The 16,939-nt window shown below is 32.9% G+C and overlaps 1 protein-coding gene across 2 annotated transcripts in view; it reads right to left on the bottom strand.

Annotated features, from left to right (window-relative positions):
* Positions 1 to 16,939, bottom strand: part of LOC128991455 (importin-5) — a 62,199-nt gene that overhangs the window by 3,332 nt on the left and 41,928 nt on the right. Inside the window, exons 10-21 of one of the 2 annotated variants that reach the window (XM_054414352.1) lie at positions 16,816 to 16,925; positions 15,166 to 15,266; positions 13,793 to 13,910; positions 13,288 to 13,408; positions 12,950 to 13,123; positions 12,045 to 12,083; positions 11,584 to 11,775; positions 10,963 to 11,075; positions 10,098 to 10,238; positions 3,638 to 3,787; positions 2,594 to 2,801; positions 2,269 to 2,431 (exon numbers count right to left, since the gene is read on the bottom strand). In XM_054414352.1, coding sequence (XP_054270327.1) covers positions 2,269 to 2,431; positions 2,594 to 2,801; positions 3,638 to 3,787; positions 10,098 to 10,238; positions 10,963 to 11,075; positions 11,584 to 11,775; positions 12,045 to 12,083; positions 12,950 to 13,123; positions 13,288 to 13,408; positions 13,793 to 13,910; positions 15,166 to 15,266; positions 16,816 to 16,925 — 1,630 coding nt within the window. The remainder of the gene's footprint in view (positions 1 to 2,268; positions 2,432 to 2,593; positions 2,802 to 3,637; positions 3,788 to 10,097; positions 10,239 to 10,962; positions 11,076 to 11,583; positions 11,776 to 12,044; positions 12,084 to 12,949; positions 13,124 to 13,287; positions 13,409 to 13,792; positions 13,911 to 15,165; positions 15,267 to 16,815; positions 16,926 to 16,939) is intronic. The other variant, XM_054414353.1, reaches the window with a different exon arrangement.

Genomic DNA, 16,939 nt, shown 5'->3' with positions numbered 1-16,939 from the left:
TTACATTTGTACAAAATCGAGAAAGCTTGAGCAATTTGATATTTTTTATTTGACCAAATAAGAAAAATAATTTAACACGGTACTGTTATTCTTGAGCAATCATTGAAAGAACCGATTTGTTAACCATGGAAACATAGGAAAGTAATAGAACGCCACCAAGTAGAAGAAATAGAGATAAAAAAAAATACTATCTTTATCATCCTATACAATGAAGAACACCTACAATATGAAGATTCCCACAAACAATGTACAAGGATGTTAGCCATAGTGCTACTATTTTGAAGAAAACACGGACTTAACTTTATGATGATTGGCAAATGAAACCCCTAAGGCCAAATTAATCTGGTACGGCAAGGACATTAAATGTATGTTTTCATAAAAGTAAAGTGATTTTTTTTGTTTCATTGAAGAATTAGAATTATTTGCATTATTATTCATATTTAAGGGAAACAAAAACCATCTGAACAAAATTAGGCCTTTCAATTCTGCATTTTTTTTTTAAGGTAAATAGAATTTACGTTATAACAGTAACTAGACAAATTAATGCCAATTGAAGCAAATAAAATTGTGACAGAGAGGTTATGCAGAAAAGCATGTAGTTCTTAAGTAATGTGAACAAAATGTTATCGCTATAAAAAAATGACTGCAATTTGTACACTAAAAACCAGATCAGCTTTTGAAAAATGATAAAATGTTTACAAGAAATGTTGATTATATGGAACTGTTAGATACCTGATCTATGAGTTGAGTCTTATAACCCATCGGAAATTATGACTTTTATTCGTTTTTAAACTAGTTATTTGTTTTTAAATAACTACTTTAATTCTGTGCAATTGCTCGATTTCGAGCAACACGTAAACTAGTAATTATAATTTCTTTTTGATCCTTGTTTGTTAGATATTTATTTACCTTTGATATGGTTGTTATTTATAGTGTTTAGAAGAGTTTATAATTTGATTGGCTAGTTAGAATGTGTGCTGCTCCATTATTATTCTCTTTACTCATGAGTTCGTGACCAACATATACAGAAAATTTGGTAAAGTTGAACAAATGGTATCGGTATCAAGAATAGGTTATTCAGGTATTGTTATCAAGAATCGATCAATTTTGGTATTGACATATCACTAATAAATTTGTACCCAGAAAATTATTATTAATGGTAGTAACTACCCTCCTGGCACCTAAAAAGACTAAGTTTGGGACAAAAACTTGTATTACTAAATATTAGGGATGGTCAAGTCTCGAAATTTCGGGAAATTTTCGGGAAATTTTCAATCTCGTTACACGAGACGAGATTACTTTTTGGCCGAGATTTTATTGAGACGAGAAAAAAAAAAAAAAAAAAAAAAAAAAAAATTAAAAACGCATGCAGAAAGTCAATGCAATACCCGCAATACAGGAGCGTGTTGTAGTTGCGTTTCCTTTTCGAAGGAGTTCTTATTTAATTAATTCTTTTAATGTAAATATTACTTTCAATATTTTAATAATATTACTTTAATAACATTTAAGAAGTTTTGTTAAGTGTAAGCAGTGTGAGGAATGTTTTATTACTATAAAAAAAGTCAAAACAAGTAACTATTTTATAAAAATTAATATTGCTTTTATTTTATTACTTTCATTATTTTAATAATATTACTTTAATAACATTTGAGAAGTTTTGTTAAGTGTAAGCAGTGTGAGGAATGTTTTATTACTATAAAAAAAGTCAAAACAAGTAACTATTTTATAAAAATTAATAGGCCTATTGCTTTTATTTTATGATTTATTTTATTTTAGGATAAGTTGAACTCTATCCTAACTGATATCACCATGTTTCCTAATCGTAGGCATTTTTAATAAGTTAGGCGTGATTAATAAAAAAATGTTATGCTGATGTTATTTAATGAAAGATTGTAAATATTCTTGCCTATTATCATTATTTTAGTATTTAAACAGTCATCTAACAATGTTACAAAATCAGGTAAAAATTTCGAACGTGCATTTCCCGTTGTGTATGAGAAGAGAAATCTCGTCTCGATCTCGTCTCAAAATTTTATGAGAAATAAAAAATCTCGTCTTGTCTCGTCTCAAACTAAAAATCCAATCTCGTCCATCCCTACTAAATATAACTGTTTAGAGTAAGGGTAATATTTATTTGAAGAAACCTTTTGAATCAGAATAATCCTGTACTCCTGAATAGATTGATCAAAGATCCAAGACATCCTGTCTAATGTTTTAACAATCAATCTTTATTAAAATACAAATCACATAGTTTAGTAGAATACATACCAATGGGGAAGAATTTCGTCAACGTTGAGATTCTTATTGTTGTGTTGTAGGATTTTGGTAACTGCAGAAATGGCGTTTTCTGTTGCACTGATGTTTTCGATCTCTCGTGAGTCAGGAGCAGTGATGATTTCAACAAGCCTTGGTAAAACTTCAGCACACGATGCTGTAATACACAAAAGGAAAATCAATTAAAATATAAATAAATTTAAGTTAAAACTCCCGAGAGCTATTATAATTTAGATCTCAATGAAATTCCAAAATATATATTTTATAGAATTGTTACCGGTCAATTTACAAGGTATGATATGGGTTTAATAGACGTTACCTGCGAAGCCGTCACCACCGTGCATGCCCAGCACCCCACAGCCATAAACAGCTGCTTGCCGCACCTCGGGGGACTTGTCGGTGACATGCTGCAGCATCGGAGCTAGGAAGAAGTTCTGGTATTTGGCACAAGCGGGACCTCCCATCTCAATGACGTCGTCGAATATACAGAGTCCCCACTGGTGGTCGGACCACGGCCTGTCAGGCTCCTGTACACATCAGGTAAAACATTTGTTATGGCGTTATTTGAAACGGTTTTGTTTTTACAAAAGTAATATCTCTCTTGGAAAACCAACGTGTCTAGTGAAAGGGTATTTTTTCAGTAATGTGATGAGAATAAGGCAATAATTTAAATATCGAGGTTATGTAATACTTTTAATGAAAGTTGAGGTGTAAAATATACACCCGGATAAATAAAACTACTAAGGTTTTAGTGTTACTGTTATACAAATTCAATTGTTCTTATGCATGGTTTTTGCAGTATGATATTCACATAACCACAAAAAGGTTCTTTACACTTGAATATGTTTAATCAAAGTATAGTCAATTTATTATTGGTAGTAATAATGTGATTATTAAATGATTAAGAAAATTTTTGAAAGTTTAGAAACAGGTTTTAAATTGTCAAACTGTTTATTGAAATGAAGGTTTTATGATAAAATTGCTTAGTATTTGAAACTCTGTTAGTAATTTAGTTTTCTTCAATTATTTATTTATAAAAGCTAAAATATTTTACTAAGCTGTAATAGCTTGCTGCAAAGCCATAAATAATAGGCTTGTCTGAAGCACACAGAGAAACTTATAGATATAAATAAATATCCTCAGTAAATACTAATCACAATTGGTTTCTTCCATGGTCTGATTTAAGTCAAGGTGATCAGCCTATTCAAGGAAACAACGTTGGTTGAGGTACTAAATTAAGTTCAACAGAAGATTGCAGAAACCCACAACATAATATTAAATGAATTTATATTAGTACATGATCATGAGATAAACAAAAATTAAAACTATAATCCAATTTTGACACATTCTGATGATAACTCACCAAAAGTTTTACGAAATGGCCGACTATTTGATCCAAGAAGGGGAAGAAGTCGGTTTTGTAGGCGAGGAAGAGTGCATGGACAATATCGGCAATTTTACTTAACATGTAGATGTCATCATTGATGTCGTCTTCTAGTTGTTCTTCAACTACCTAAAACAAAATTTAATCTAATCATAACATCGAAAAAGCAAAATAAACATTTTTTAAATACACACATAGAGGTATAATAATTTATTAACTAGTGTACCTGTTGTTCGAATTCGAGCAATTGCTAAGTAATACTACAGGCGTTATTTAAAACAAATAACAGTCATAGTTTCTGATGACTTTAAAATATTTGACTCAAAGATTATGAAAATACTAACATATACAATCAGATAACATAGATAACAGATCGATATAATCAACATTTATTGTAAATAGTGTTTTATACAAATAGCCTTACTCATAGCCGCATTAGGTTTCCAGACACGTTATGTGTCCAAAAGCCTAACAGCACGACTCCCTTCCTCATACCGCCCTGAGCGATAGGGATCATTGAGATTCGCTCTAACCTTTCCTCTCCTCTTCATGGACAAGTTTCATCCCTTTTCTTTCTTAGTTTTTGTTTGTTTAATTTTTTTAAATTTTAATGCCTGTATGTATCCCTTATCTTTTCCTATTTGCCTAGCTACTTTTCTAAACGTCTCAATTGCTTCCTCATATATATATCTCTATCATATATATATATATCTATCATATATATATTCTTATATATATATATAGTATGTGTCATATATGAACTAACTCGCTACTGCTACTCGGCCACTGCTCAACCCTCAGTCTCAGTCTACTATGATCAGTGCGGTAAGCAATAGTACTTTCCATGTTTATAGTCCCGAATGCAATATCACTCATCATGTTTTATTTTCTCATCTCTAGGCCTATCTTATACAATACTTATTCATGTTCTCTCCTATTTGTCTCCTGAAGTAAACAATTTATGAATATCTGACCCGTGGTTTTTATTTCTCCACATCTACATACTTCCTCTTTCACCATGTGAAATCTTCAAAAAATCGCCTTGAAATTTTCCATGTCCTGTGACAAACTTCGTTTCATAATGGCCCATCTCCCAATCTTGTTCCAGTCTCTTTCTGATGTTAGGTATATATCCGAACGTTTACCTTTAAAACGTAAACATAAAACACTGCTCCCAACTCATTTTCCACTCATCTAACATCTCCTCTCTTCTGTTTCCAAAGTAGTCCTACCTGCCTCCTCGTCTTCCAAAATCAACAGCTCATGCAGCGATTATCCAACAGTCCTAAATTGAATGTGAAATCTTCAGGCGACTGTTGGAGAGCACACTTAAACCCAACATGGAAGGGTGCTTGCTGTATTCGGCTATCAACGACAATAGTATTATTTGTATTTCGTTCGCGTCTACCAGTTAAAGTTCGTCGGCCTCCTCCTATTGGCCGTCCTGGTCGACGTCTTAATATAGTCTCCAATTATGTCGAACGTTTTTTTGGTTGTGTTTTGATTTTGTGCAAAATTTTTGTATAACCAGCTGTTTCAAATATTAGTGTCAATTTCAAAGTATTCATCCATGTTCAAATGTGCAATGTTACATGTCATTTTTAGACCTTTCACTACATTCATTCTTTAGTTATATAATAATTCTTCTTTTATTGTACCAAAATTCGCCATATAGCCTATTTAAATAAATTGTCAGAAAAATAATAGTAAATTTAAATTATATTATCCTTTAATCACCCCTCAGAAACCATCATCACATTTTAAAATATATTGTAGGCCTATATATTCAACACATATTATTATTAATAAAAAAAACTGTAACCTGTAATTAATTCCATAGTTGCAATAACACTTTTATCCAAATTTATTAATATAGTATAAATTATTTCTAAAACCCCAACATTGAATTAATATCCAAAAGCCTGAATATTTAGTGCATGTGCAAGTGATGAAGAAAGAAGACAGCTGGCTTCAACAATGAACTCTGATCATCCTGTGTAAAATTAAAATTTTCCTCCTTCTCTATTGGGACATGGCAGCATCAACACCTTAAATTAAGTGAGGGTATAATCCCTAATATTTATAAAGTCAGTGATCAAAATTATTTAACTGAACATTAACTTAATAACAGAAGAACAGTTTAGCTTTTATATATACATTTTTTTCATTTCAAAATTGTACTGCCACCTCAAGATTTATATAAATTGGACACTATTACTGAAGATCTGGTGAGAACTCTCCATTTTGTATAGGCTTAGCCTACCTTCAAGAAATTTAACTTAATAGACCTATTTTATTTACTTTCTGATCATCGAACCTAATTATTTGAACTCAAAAACTACTTTATTTCATCAAGAATAATCCCTGAAAAACAATTTGAAGAAGAGAACTAAATTCAACTTTAATAAATTTTTCACCTAGTCTATTCATTGTTGGACTTATTTAATTTACCTATCCAAGCCTAAGAGCAATATCAAAATTATTCCATTTTTCATAATAATTGACATAATTTATTTCATAAATTAAAATATTTGAAGATCTTTTTAGCCAGCCGAGTTCCCCTCCCTGAGATTTATGTAATTAAACTAAATTATTGTAAACTCATTGTTCTGTTTTTACTGAGCTAGGCTAAACCAAAGATGGCAACCCTATAACTTAACTTATCTGTTATCTGTTCATTTACCCCATTCATAATTGTAATATCTTATTTTTAGTTCATTAAATTTGTATTGTTAAGAAATTCTTCAGATTAATCATTTGTCTTGCTTTAAGTATTTAATCTAGGCTTAACTTAGCATAATAAATAGTAAGCAAATTAAAGGTACAAACCTAAACCAAATTTTATTAACTTAGTCTAAATTATTATAAACACAACACGCATTAGTGTTTTCTTTTAATGGCGTCCAACGTATTGGCTACAAAAGGTCTTCAAATATCTCGTTATTGCAGCTAGCCTAATCTAAGTATATTGAATATAAGCATTTTATGTTAGTAATAATTTATCCCTCCCTGCAATAAGCGTCCCCAATGATAAATGACAGAGCATAGATATAATTTCCGACGGCCTAGAAAATACCCAAACACAATGAACTCTGATAACCTAAACGACATTGCATTCAATAGTTCAGAGGACGAAGGCAACATTAACGCATTTGAACACAACACAAACATTCCACCGATATCAAATATTAAGCAAGAAACTCCCAATGACATAGAAGGCATGCAAAACACAATCATTCCACCGAATTAGCATTATTTACGACGACGACACAACACAAACAGTGAAGTGACAGAAGGCGGCAGCCATCTTAACTTGATCGTGACACCGGCATCTTCTTCTTCACTCACTCCAGTCACTCCACATCCATTCAAAACAAGAGGCCGTAGTAACCGAAGTAGCCGCTAGTAGCAGCACCGTTCAACAACCTTCCCAAAGTGCAGACAACCCGCTTCATTCATCAATTTAATACAGATTACAGAATACAGACCGTAAAATGGATAATGAAAACACAATTATGTCAACTGATAGTGGCATAAAAGGCAATTCCCAAACTATACAACTAAATCAAACGGCAAACCCAGATATTATTAGTCTTCTAACGGGCTTATTCCATGAAATAAGAGGAGTTAAATCTGATCTGAGTAATAAAATTGAAAAGTTCCAGAAAGAAATTAATTCAAAGTTTGACAATTTTACTGAACAAGTTGTAAACAAGTTCACTACTAATATTGAAGAAATCCCTATTAAAAATCACCATCCAACGTAGAATATCTTTGAAAACGACTTAAACAAGACTACAACGACACTAACTCAAGACTTCAGTATAAAGCAATCAGAGCTAAAACTCAAAAATGATAAAAAAATACCGATGAACGACTTTGTTGAAAACCATGATAGCAGAGTTCAAGACTTAGAAAACATCAATCAAAGTAAACTCACTCTTAAATCAAATCCCATAATAATTATTTGCCATCAAAATCGACCCACGCCAGAACCATCATTCGGTCTTCCGAAATCGAACGGAAGAATCAAAGATCCTCGAGAAATTCCTAGTCCCAGTAAACATAAGAAGAATTTTGAACACAGTGTAGTGAAAGCCAGTATGAACTTTGAAGAAACTGAACAATACGGCGACAAAAAATACTTCGACTTCAAAAAACGGAAAAAGTGTAATTTAGCCTAATACTCAGATCTTAAGAGACCTACTATCCATAGTGATTACCAATAAACTGTGATATCGGACACTAATCGCGAGTGCGTACCCCATCCATCCCATATTAATACTATCCTCCAAATCCCCAAGAAGATAAACATGTTATTTTCTATGCTCGAAAACCTATTACCCTTACTTCCCAATTTACTACAATGTAAGTATCTTTTGTTTTGTTTTAATTTTCAAATGTTTTTATGTTTTGTTCTCTTTTAAAAACTTGTTTTTCCCTATAGATATAATTCAACTTCCAAGATAATCAATCATTTAATGTTTATCATTCTAACTTTAAGATGTTTTATTTCATACTTCTGTATCATCATGACATTTCACATTTTATCGAAATTTTTTTTCTTGAGTTCTCAGATAAAAATTTCTGAGGGGATAATTGCAATGTTACATGTCATTTTTAGACCTTTCACTACATTCATTCTTTAGTTATATAATAATTCTTCTTTTATTGTACCAAAATTCGCCATATAGCCTATTTAAATAAATTGTCAGAAAAATAATAGTAAATTTAAATTATATTATCCTTTAATCACCCCTCAGAAACCATCATCACATTTTAAAATATATTGTAGGCCTATATATTCAACACATATTATTATTAATAAAAAAAACTGTAACCTGTAATTAATTCCATAGTTGCAATAACACTTTTATCCAAATTTATTAATATAGTATAAATTATTTCTAAAACCCCAACATTGAATTAATATCCAAAAGCCTGAATATTTAGTGCATGTGCAAGTGATGAAGAAAGAAGACAGCTGGCTTCAACAATGAACTCTGATCATCCTGTGTAAAATTAAAATTTTCCTCCTTCTCTATTGGGACATGGCAGCATCAACACCTTAAATTAAGTGAGGGTATAATCCCTAATATTTATAAAGTCAGTGATCAAAATTATTTAACTGAACATTAACTTAATAACAGAAGAACAGTTTAGCTTTTATATATACATTTTTTTCATTTCAAAATTGTACTGCCACCTCAAGATTTATATAAATTGGACACTATTACTGAAGATCTGGTGAGAACTCTCCATTTTGTATAGGCTTAGCCTACCTTCAAGAAATTTAACTTAATAGACCTATTTTATTTACTTTCTGATCATCGAACCTAATTATTTGAACTCAAAAACTACTTTATTTCATCAAGAATAATCCCTGAAAAACAATTTGAAGAAGAGAACTAAATTCAACTTTAATAAATTTTTCACCTAGTCTATTCATTGTTGGACTTATTTAATTTACCTATCCAAGCCTAAGAGCAATATCAAAATTATTCCATTTTTCATAATAATTGACATAATTTATTTCATAAATTAAAATATTTGAAGATCTTTTTAGCCAGCCGAGTACCCCTCCCTGAGATTTATGTAATTAAACTAAATTATTGTAAACTCATTGTTCTGTTTTTACTGAGCTAGGCTAAACCAAAGATGGCAACCCTATAACTTAACTTATCTGTTATCTGTTCATTTACCTCATTCATAATTGTAATATCTTATTTTTAGTTCATTAAATTTGTATTGTTAAGAAATTCTTCAGATTAATCATTTGTCTTGCTTTAAGTATTTAATCTAGGCTTAACTTAGCATAATAAATAGTAAGCAAATTAAAGGTACAAACCTAAACCAAATTTTATTAACTTAGTCTAAATTATTATAAACACAACACGCATTAGTGTTTTCTTTTAAATGTAAACAAACATTTTCTCCCTAAGTATAACATGGGAACTTTGACGGCCACTGGGGCAGAGCCCTGATGGAATTCCAAAGTTTTTTGTTTGATGGCAAAACTACATGCTAAGACCTTTCTAACGACACCTTGAATATGGTGATCGGTAGCACCACCACTCCAAAACAATTATGACAAAAATATGCCTAGCGTATTAAAAATATAGATAAGATGAAGCTAAGTTAGTGCATTTAGAGATTTAAATGCAGGCCCACATTTACATATAAGTGCTACATACTTAGATTGACTTAGTAGTTGGTATTGATTGTCTGTTGACTTAGTGGTAGACTTAGATTGTTAAAGGCAAGATTAGTACCATAGTTTGAAAGTTAAAGTAATAACAAGAAATAGTCAATATCAAAGTACACCCTGCATAATCCAGACAGCTTACAACTATAGCTACGAATCTTCAGCTGACCCAGAAGGCCACTTACAAGCGATATTGATTTAATCTATGATTCTAGCCTAAGAATTTCAACTCACTTCGTCATAATCTTCATCCTTTCTCTTTTCCAACCTCTCCACTTCTCTTTCAAAGTGTTCTTTCAGCTGCTTGTCTAGGATCTGGAGGAGTTCAGCCATGTGAGCTTCTGACAGACATCCACTGCCAAGGGTCTCTATACACTGGTAACACAATAATCAATTAAAAATAATAGCCCAACATAAAAAAATACTACAGTAAAATGTTTATGTAAATATCAAGCAAACAAATGTTTTATATCAAAAGGCCTTGAGGACGATTCAAGATTCAAGCCATTTTCCCGTTTATAATTTGTTCAAAGTATCCGTGATTCACACAAACATACAACACAACACTGATAGTTAGGTTCCTACAGGTTGTCTACTTAGGACATTTCCAGGACACCCGGGGCGTTTGTAACAACAAAATTGCAAGCTATGACCAAAGAACCAACTTATTTTTCAACCTATTTTGATGTTATGTAACTCAGAGTCATACATTTGAAGATTCTTTTAAAAATGTTTCAGTAAAAGGTTCAGTTTTAAGTAAGCAGTTGTTATCTAAAACCATCCTAACAGCCAGCCTAAAACAGAAGGATTTTGTTAAGAATGGTTATTTTGGGAGTAACTGAAGAAATATCTCACAAATTATTTTTGACAAATGCACATCTTTAATTGTGTATCACCCAATTATCCTCAAACTAGATAAGTAATTAAAAGTGGATTATATGAACTGAAACAGCTTTCACAAGAGAAAAAAACAATATGTACAAATTTTACATGAGAAAAGAAGTGAAAAACAATTCCAGGAACAACAACTTTTCAGGACAATTAGAGAGATGGCTAAACTGAAGGACTTTCCAGGTTTTCCATGAAAAAGAGAGAGTACCTTTGCCATGGAGTACATAAGCTCTGACATCACGTCACTCTCAGGCTCTGTGCTGATAGCTTTGAGCAGTTCAGGACAAATGTAGTTCCACATCTGCAACAGGTACTGGGGACCTGCACAACACACAAACACATGAGAAAAATAGCTCCTAAACACAGCATCTTTTAAGAAAAGAGCCCTTGGCTTAGTTGTACCTTTGGTAGCACACAAGTTTCACAGCACAATTAATTTGATATTTCAAACCATTAGTGAGGCTGAAAATTTATTTTGTGGGAACGCCTAAAGAAACGGTGCAATTATCAAGCAACAAAAGACTCAAGCTTAGCCAATGAAAAAGTCATAGGAAATAGTGGTAGTTAGTTGAAGTTAAATACCTTCTCGTGTATAAACGACCATGGGAGTAAGAACAAGTAAGAATAGGCAGTATTGGGTAGTTGCAATATCATGTAACTTGAGAAAGCAGTACTTAATTTTAAAAGGTAGTTTTAATAAAACATAATGATGTGCCATCTGCCGTGTATTTGAATCACACTATTTTTCTCTTCTAATTTTATACATTAACAGATAGAAAAGATTGAAGAAATATTAATTTTTAAGAAAATGATGACTTAGAAACATTACCTTTGATCTGTGCACATTCCAGCAAGCACGGCAAACTTTGAGCAGCGGCTGTCCGCACTCCGTCGTGGAAGTAGAACTTAAGCAGAGGCACCATCAACCTAACTACTTCCTCAGCGTATTCAGCAAAACCCTCCTTCAACTCTCTGGCATAACACACAAGCATCTCACAAGCAGAAGCCTTGTCTTCCAGACCTGCGGAAAAATTAAACACAACCTATAGGTTAATAAAGAGTACATCAGAGCTTTATTGTAATATGTTTAAACTAAAAGTATCCGTTTGGTTGAGATGATAAACTCAGGATAGGATCTTGGAGATGATAAAACTCAGGATAGGATCTTGGAGATGATAAACTCAGGATAGGATCTAGGTTGGGATAAACTCAGGATAGGATCTAGGTTGGTTTTTATTTTTATACAACTAAAACTAAATAAGGAGATAAAGGAAAGGAGGGGGGACTTACAATAGTTATACTTTCTATTCAAACTCTCATAGACATCATCTGTAAAAAAAAAAAAACATTACTTCAATTATCAATAGCTACTTAAGTGTGATACACAGCTAAGTACAAGAATAAATAATTGTATCTACCTCATATTTATATTTTAAGTTATAGGCATCTTCAAACCAAATAATAAAATGTATACTATCATTACTAGAATAAGAAATTATTAAATGATTTGACTACTCATTATAATCAGCTATTTTATTATTCAAACTTTGATTTAAACAGCAGAGGAACACCAAGAGAAAGAATGATGTTTAACAGTTATGACAGCTTTCATATGAAAACACTGGAAAAATATAAACATACATTTAAAAACATTATTATAAAACAGAAAAAAACATTGCTATATATTTTTTGACATACAAACTGACCAATGTGTGCATCCATTTTCTAGAATCAATAGATTAGTTATTACTAAAGTAGCATGTCAAAATCAGCTACCAGTGAAGCACTCCGCCTAGTTATAGCGACGACAAGTACCGTGAATTTTATAAGCAAAAGTCATCATAGTAGACGGAACAATCTTTTGCTAATTCTTACATTTAAAACTATTGTGATTAGACTGTGAGCAAAAAAAAAACCGTGGTAGTGAATTAACAGAACAGAAAAAAACATCTTGTGATAGGTTAAAATACTATTTGCCTACAACAAACGGAGGATCAAATGGAGGTTGTAGGCGGAACAACAGTGAATAGCATCTGGGATCAAAATAAGAGTGATCTCTGACATGAACTAAATCTGGTGCTGCTGTTAAGAGTCTTGGCCTTCCAGATGATCTCCTTGTCGTCTCCACCTGCTGCGCTGACAACTACTCCCGCTGATAGTTGACAGCACTATTCATAGTCGATGCCATTAGTTACCTGCAGTCTTGATGCCAAAATTCTGCTGTTCTCCCAGAGATATGAACTGCCACTCCACATCTTGTGAAATCTCCTCCATGTCATCATTGTCCAGAAGAGCAATCTCAGGTTTCATAGATGCAGCTCTCATCACAGGCCCAATCACCAGCGGCAGATACTGCTCAAACTGCTTGCCTACAGAATATAGACAGAGATTACAATCAAGAACTTACTGTCACATTTAGCTGGAGAATGACTGTGAATCAAAAGTTTATTCCAAGATGGATACAACTCTTGCAAAAAGTGTTTGTAAAAAAGGTAAATTTTAAATTTAAAATTAAAATTTATTGTAGACTTACCCATGACTTTGCATATTCTTGCCCAGGCTGAGATAAGATAGGAGGTCTGTGGGTCGTCATCTGGAAGATCTGTGTGTGTCTTTAGCAGAAGGTCCATCACTTCTACAGCATCCGCCATAAACTGTGTCAAGACACAATGAATAAACAAACAATCGGTGGGTAGCTATTAATACTTTAATACATTAATACACTACTTTAACTTTTAACATTAATACTTTTCCTAGAAGTTACAAGTTTTGTAGAGTTAGTTTCATGTCCTCAGCATCAGGGTTGAGTAATACCTACAGTGTGTTTTGAATAAGTCACAACAATAAAACACTGTGGGACATTTCTACTGTTGTTGTGAAGGATAAGGAATATTTAGTCTAACAACAATTGTCAAAAAACGTCTACAAGTTTTCAACCATTTTAGGACCATCTGACAAACTAAAGCGAATAAATTACCACAAGACTGAGTGCAGTAGGCCATAATAAACGGATAAAATAACACAATGTGAGACGGTACCTTTTCAGATCCTACAGCCAATCCAATGAGACTGATGCATTCTATTGTTTTCCCTCGTAGCAGTTTCAGTTCTGGCCCGTTAGACTCTTTAATTATGTATTTCAAACGCGGCACCAATCTGTTTAAACATCAAAATTAAATGTGATAGATGCTACTTCAACAAATAAGTATTCCTGGTAAAAGATCAAGTGGGACATAATAAGTGAAGATTCTCTGAAAATAACATGGTACTGATAACAAATTTGATATATTCAAGGTGTAACTTACACTTACACAAACATTTAAACTAACAACTTTTAGTACAGGTTGGGTCAAAACAGATTAAGCAGTTTCATTTGCATAGTACTCGGCCTGTGAAGGTAATAAGACACTTTTGATCATGTCATTGGTATTTCATATAATTTCAGTAGCCATCATAGTTTAGACCAGACAATATCAAGGTTATGCAGGGCGCGTGTATTTTAAAAACAAGTCATTGGTTGTAACACAAGGAGATTTTTGCCAGCGGCTTTTTATTCCATGCAGCAACACTGTTCTTAGTGCAAACACAATACAATCGTTTCCCAAAAAGATGAAAAAAGGGATTGCTTAAAACTGGACAACAAAGACCAGGGAAAACACAAGATTCAGTTTGTAAGAGCAGCAGAGATAGTCGAGTAGTAGGCAAGACGTTTGCCAAATGTTTACAAAGCATTTGGCAGTAAATGTTTCTGTGTTTATTACAATCTAATTCTTTTAATTTTTATGCCAACCTAATTTTGTTGGATGAAAACACAACCCCAATTTTAGAATTGTTCTCAAACTACCATTCAACATTTCTAATACAATATGATACCTCCTAGCGGAATGTCTTGGCTTCTGCTCAACTGCTGCTCTGAACACTTGCATTTGCGGTTGTTCTCACTAATCTTTGTTGTCCGTGTTTCTCAGTTTTAAGGGTGCTACTACTTCTTACAACTTTATGACCAACCATTGATAAGTGTTTGAACTAGGAACAGTGTCGTTGCATGGATATAATATGTTAGGGCAAAAATCTCCTTGTGTTGCAACTAATGACTTGTTTTGAAAATACACACTCAGCATAACCTCAATGTTAGCAGGTCTACACCATGATGGCTACTAAAATGGTATGATTGGCCAATGACAATAAGACCAAAAGTGCCTGTCTATTATTTCTAGCGCAGCCAGAGTACTGCACGAGTGAAACCACCCCACCTTGTAGTTACACCATCTTGAAACCTGTATATAATATCAGTTTTAGGGCCTTAGACAGCAACAGGCTCTAGTAAAACTTACTTTTAAATGCAATATAAATTTAAGTTTCTGTTTTGGTGGTACTACTAAACAATGAAGGTAGACGAATCTAAACTCACGTGTCATAGTAAGCAACAAATTGTTCCTCGCAAGAATCAGCAACTGAGGCAATTGTAGTGACCACTTGCTCCAGAACTAACTTGGTACCCTTTTGGACAAGCTGTAAAAGCCAACAGTAAACTAGTTTTAAGTAAAAATTTGTCTCTGAAAAAATAATAAATGAGTGTAAAATTGTACTTTAATATGTTTAAAAACATTGAGTCAAACTGTTATTTTGTTATTCAGCAAGGTGATTTAAAAAGTCATTATTTAATTGTAAAAATGTGGTGAAAACATACCAATCGTACAAATGAACTTTGCCCAAAACAGTAGGCCTAGACGAAAACATAGTGTATTCAATAAATAAGCTGCATAGTTAGTTGGTCAACATTTCACACACTCATTAACACAAATTTTACATACACTGAATGAACTGTTATATGTTATGTTTGAACATAACTCTAGCACAGTTTTGAACACTATGAAAAACCACATCCTACACTTATTTATGGTATAATTCTAGTAATTACTAACTAGTGTACATGTTGCTCGAATTCGAGCAATTGCAAAGTATTACAGGAGTTATTTTAAATCTAATAACAGTCATATTTACAATGAGTTTATAAGAGTCAGCTCAAAGAATACCGGTGTGCAACTCGTGGAGATACTCACGATGTATATAACAGTAATCAACATTTCCTGTCAATATTGTAGCATATTTCATAACCTGGTATTGCTTTTTAATGTTTTATACAAACATTTCCTGACTTTTAGCCATATAAGGTTGTCCATGTTTATCTTCGTTATTGATAAACCTAAAAGCATTCCGGCCGGTCACAGGTCATTCATTGATAGAGGGCCGATTGAGAACGAAAAGTCGTTTTGGGGGAGTGTTAGGGCGCATTTGTAACCTAATAGTTGAGATTGTCCAGGGTCAGGTGCTGACTGTGATGAGTTAAGCCTATTACGCGCCACTGTTCTGTAGCTGCGGTCGTTATCACGATTACGCCTCCTGTCTATGTTTCGTTGTCGTCACGTCGGAGGCATAAAAAAACAACAAATAAACAAATTATGGCTACACAAAACAACGAAAAATGCACAAATTTACAATCATGCTAACACGATCCGTCATAGCGACACAAAACAAAGATAAATACACAAATTTAAGATACAACCATACTAACACGATCCGTCTTGGGGGTTATGTTTACACAAACTCAAATAGTAAAGAAATGTACGCAATGCTTTTCATTGAATTGAAAAATAAATAACACCAATTAAATTATACAGCTGGTCAAAATGTAAACAATTATATTCTTCATAAGGATAACATGCGAACTTTCGAAGCCACTGGGGCAGAGCCCAAGGGACTGTTTTTCAAAAATGTAAGGCCAGTTTGCAAATCTACGCGACACGCTCTTTCCAATGAGGCGTCAATGGATAAAATCGGTTAAGAAATGGCGGAGGAGTTCAACCGACAAAGTTTCATGTAGCGTATTAATTATATAGATTACATTATAGACATACTTGTTTAAAATCTATAAAAGACTTTATTTGATCTGACTTGATTGCTTGAACATTTTTCAATAATTAATTGCAGACATTAATCCTAAATTTTATACCATAAAATAAGTAAAATTAAAGAGCATTGTGATCCTTGAAACAATTACCTCAATAAACTTGCTGCCCAGGATGTCGTTGAGCTTGGCCATTATAGCATTTAAATACTGTGTGAGGATATTTTTTGGACACTCTTCACTGAAGTTGACTAAAGCGGCTCCTGAAAATGTTATC

The sequence above is a fragment of the Macrosteles quadrilineatus genome, unplaced genomic scaffold, assembly GCF_028750875.1.
Source record: "Macrosteles quadrilineatus isolate MER2022 unplaced genomic scaffold, UCM_ALF_1.0 Scaffold_4__1_contigs__length_99947679, whole genome shotgun sequence".
Taxonomy (NCBI): domain Eukaryota; kingdom Metazoa; phylum Arthropoda; class Insecta; order Hemiptera; family Cicadellidae; genus Macrosteles; species Macrosteles quadrilineatus.
Note: the sequence above shows the minus strand (reverse complement) of the source record. Positions and strands in the feature narration are given on the sequence as shown.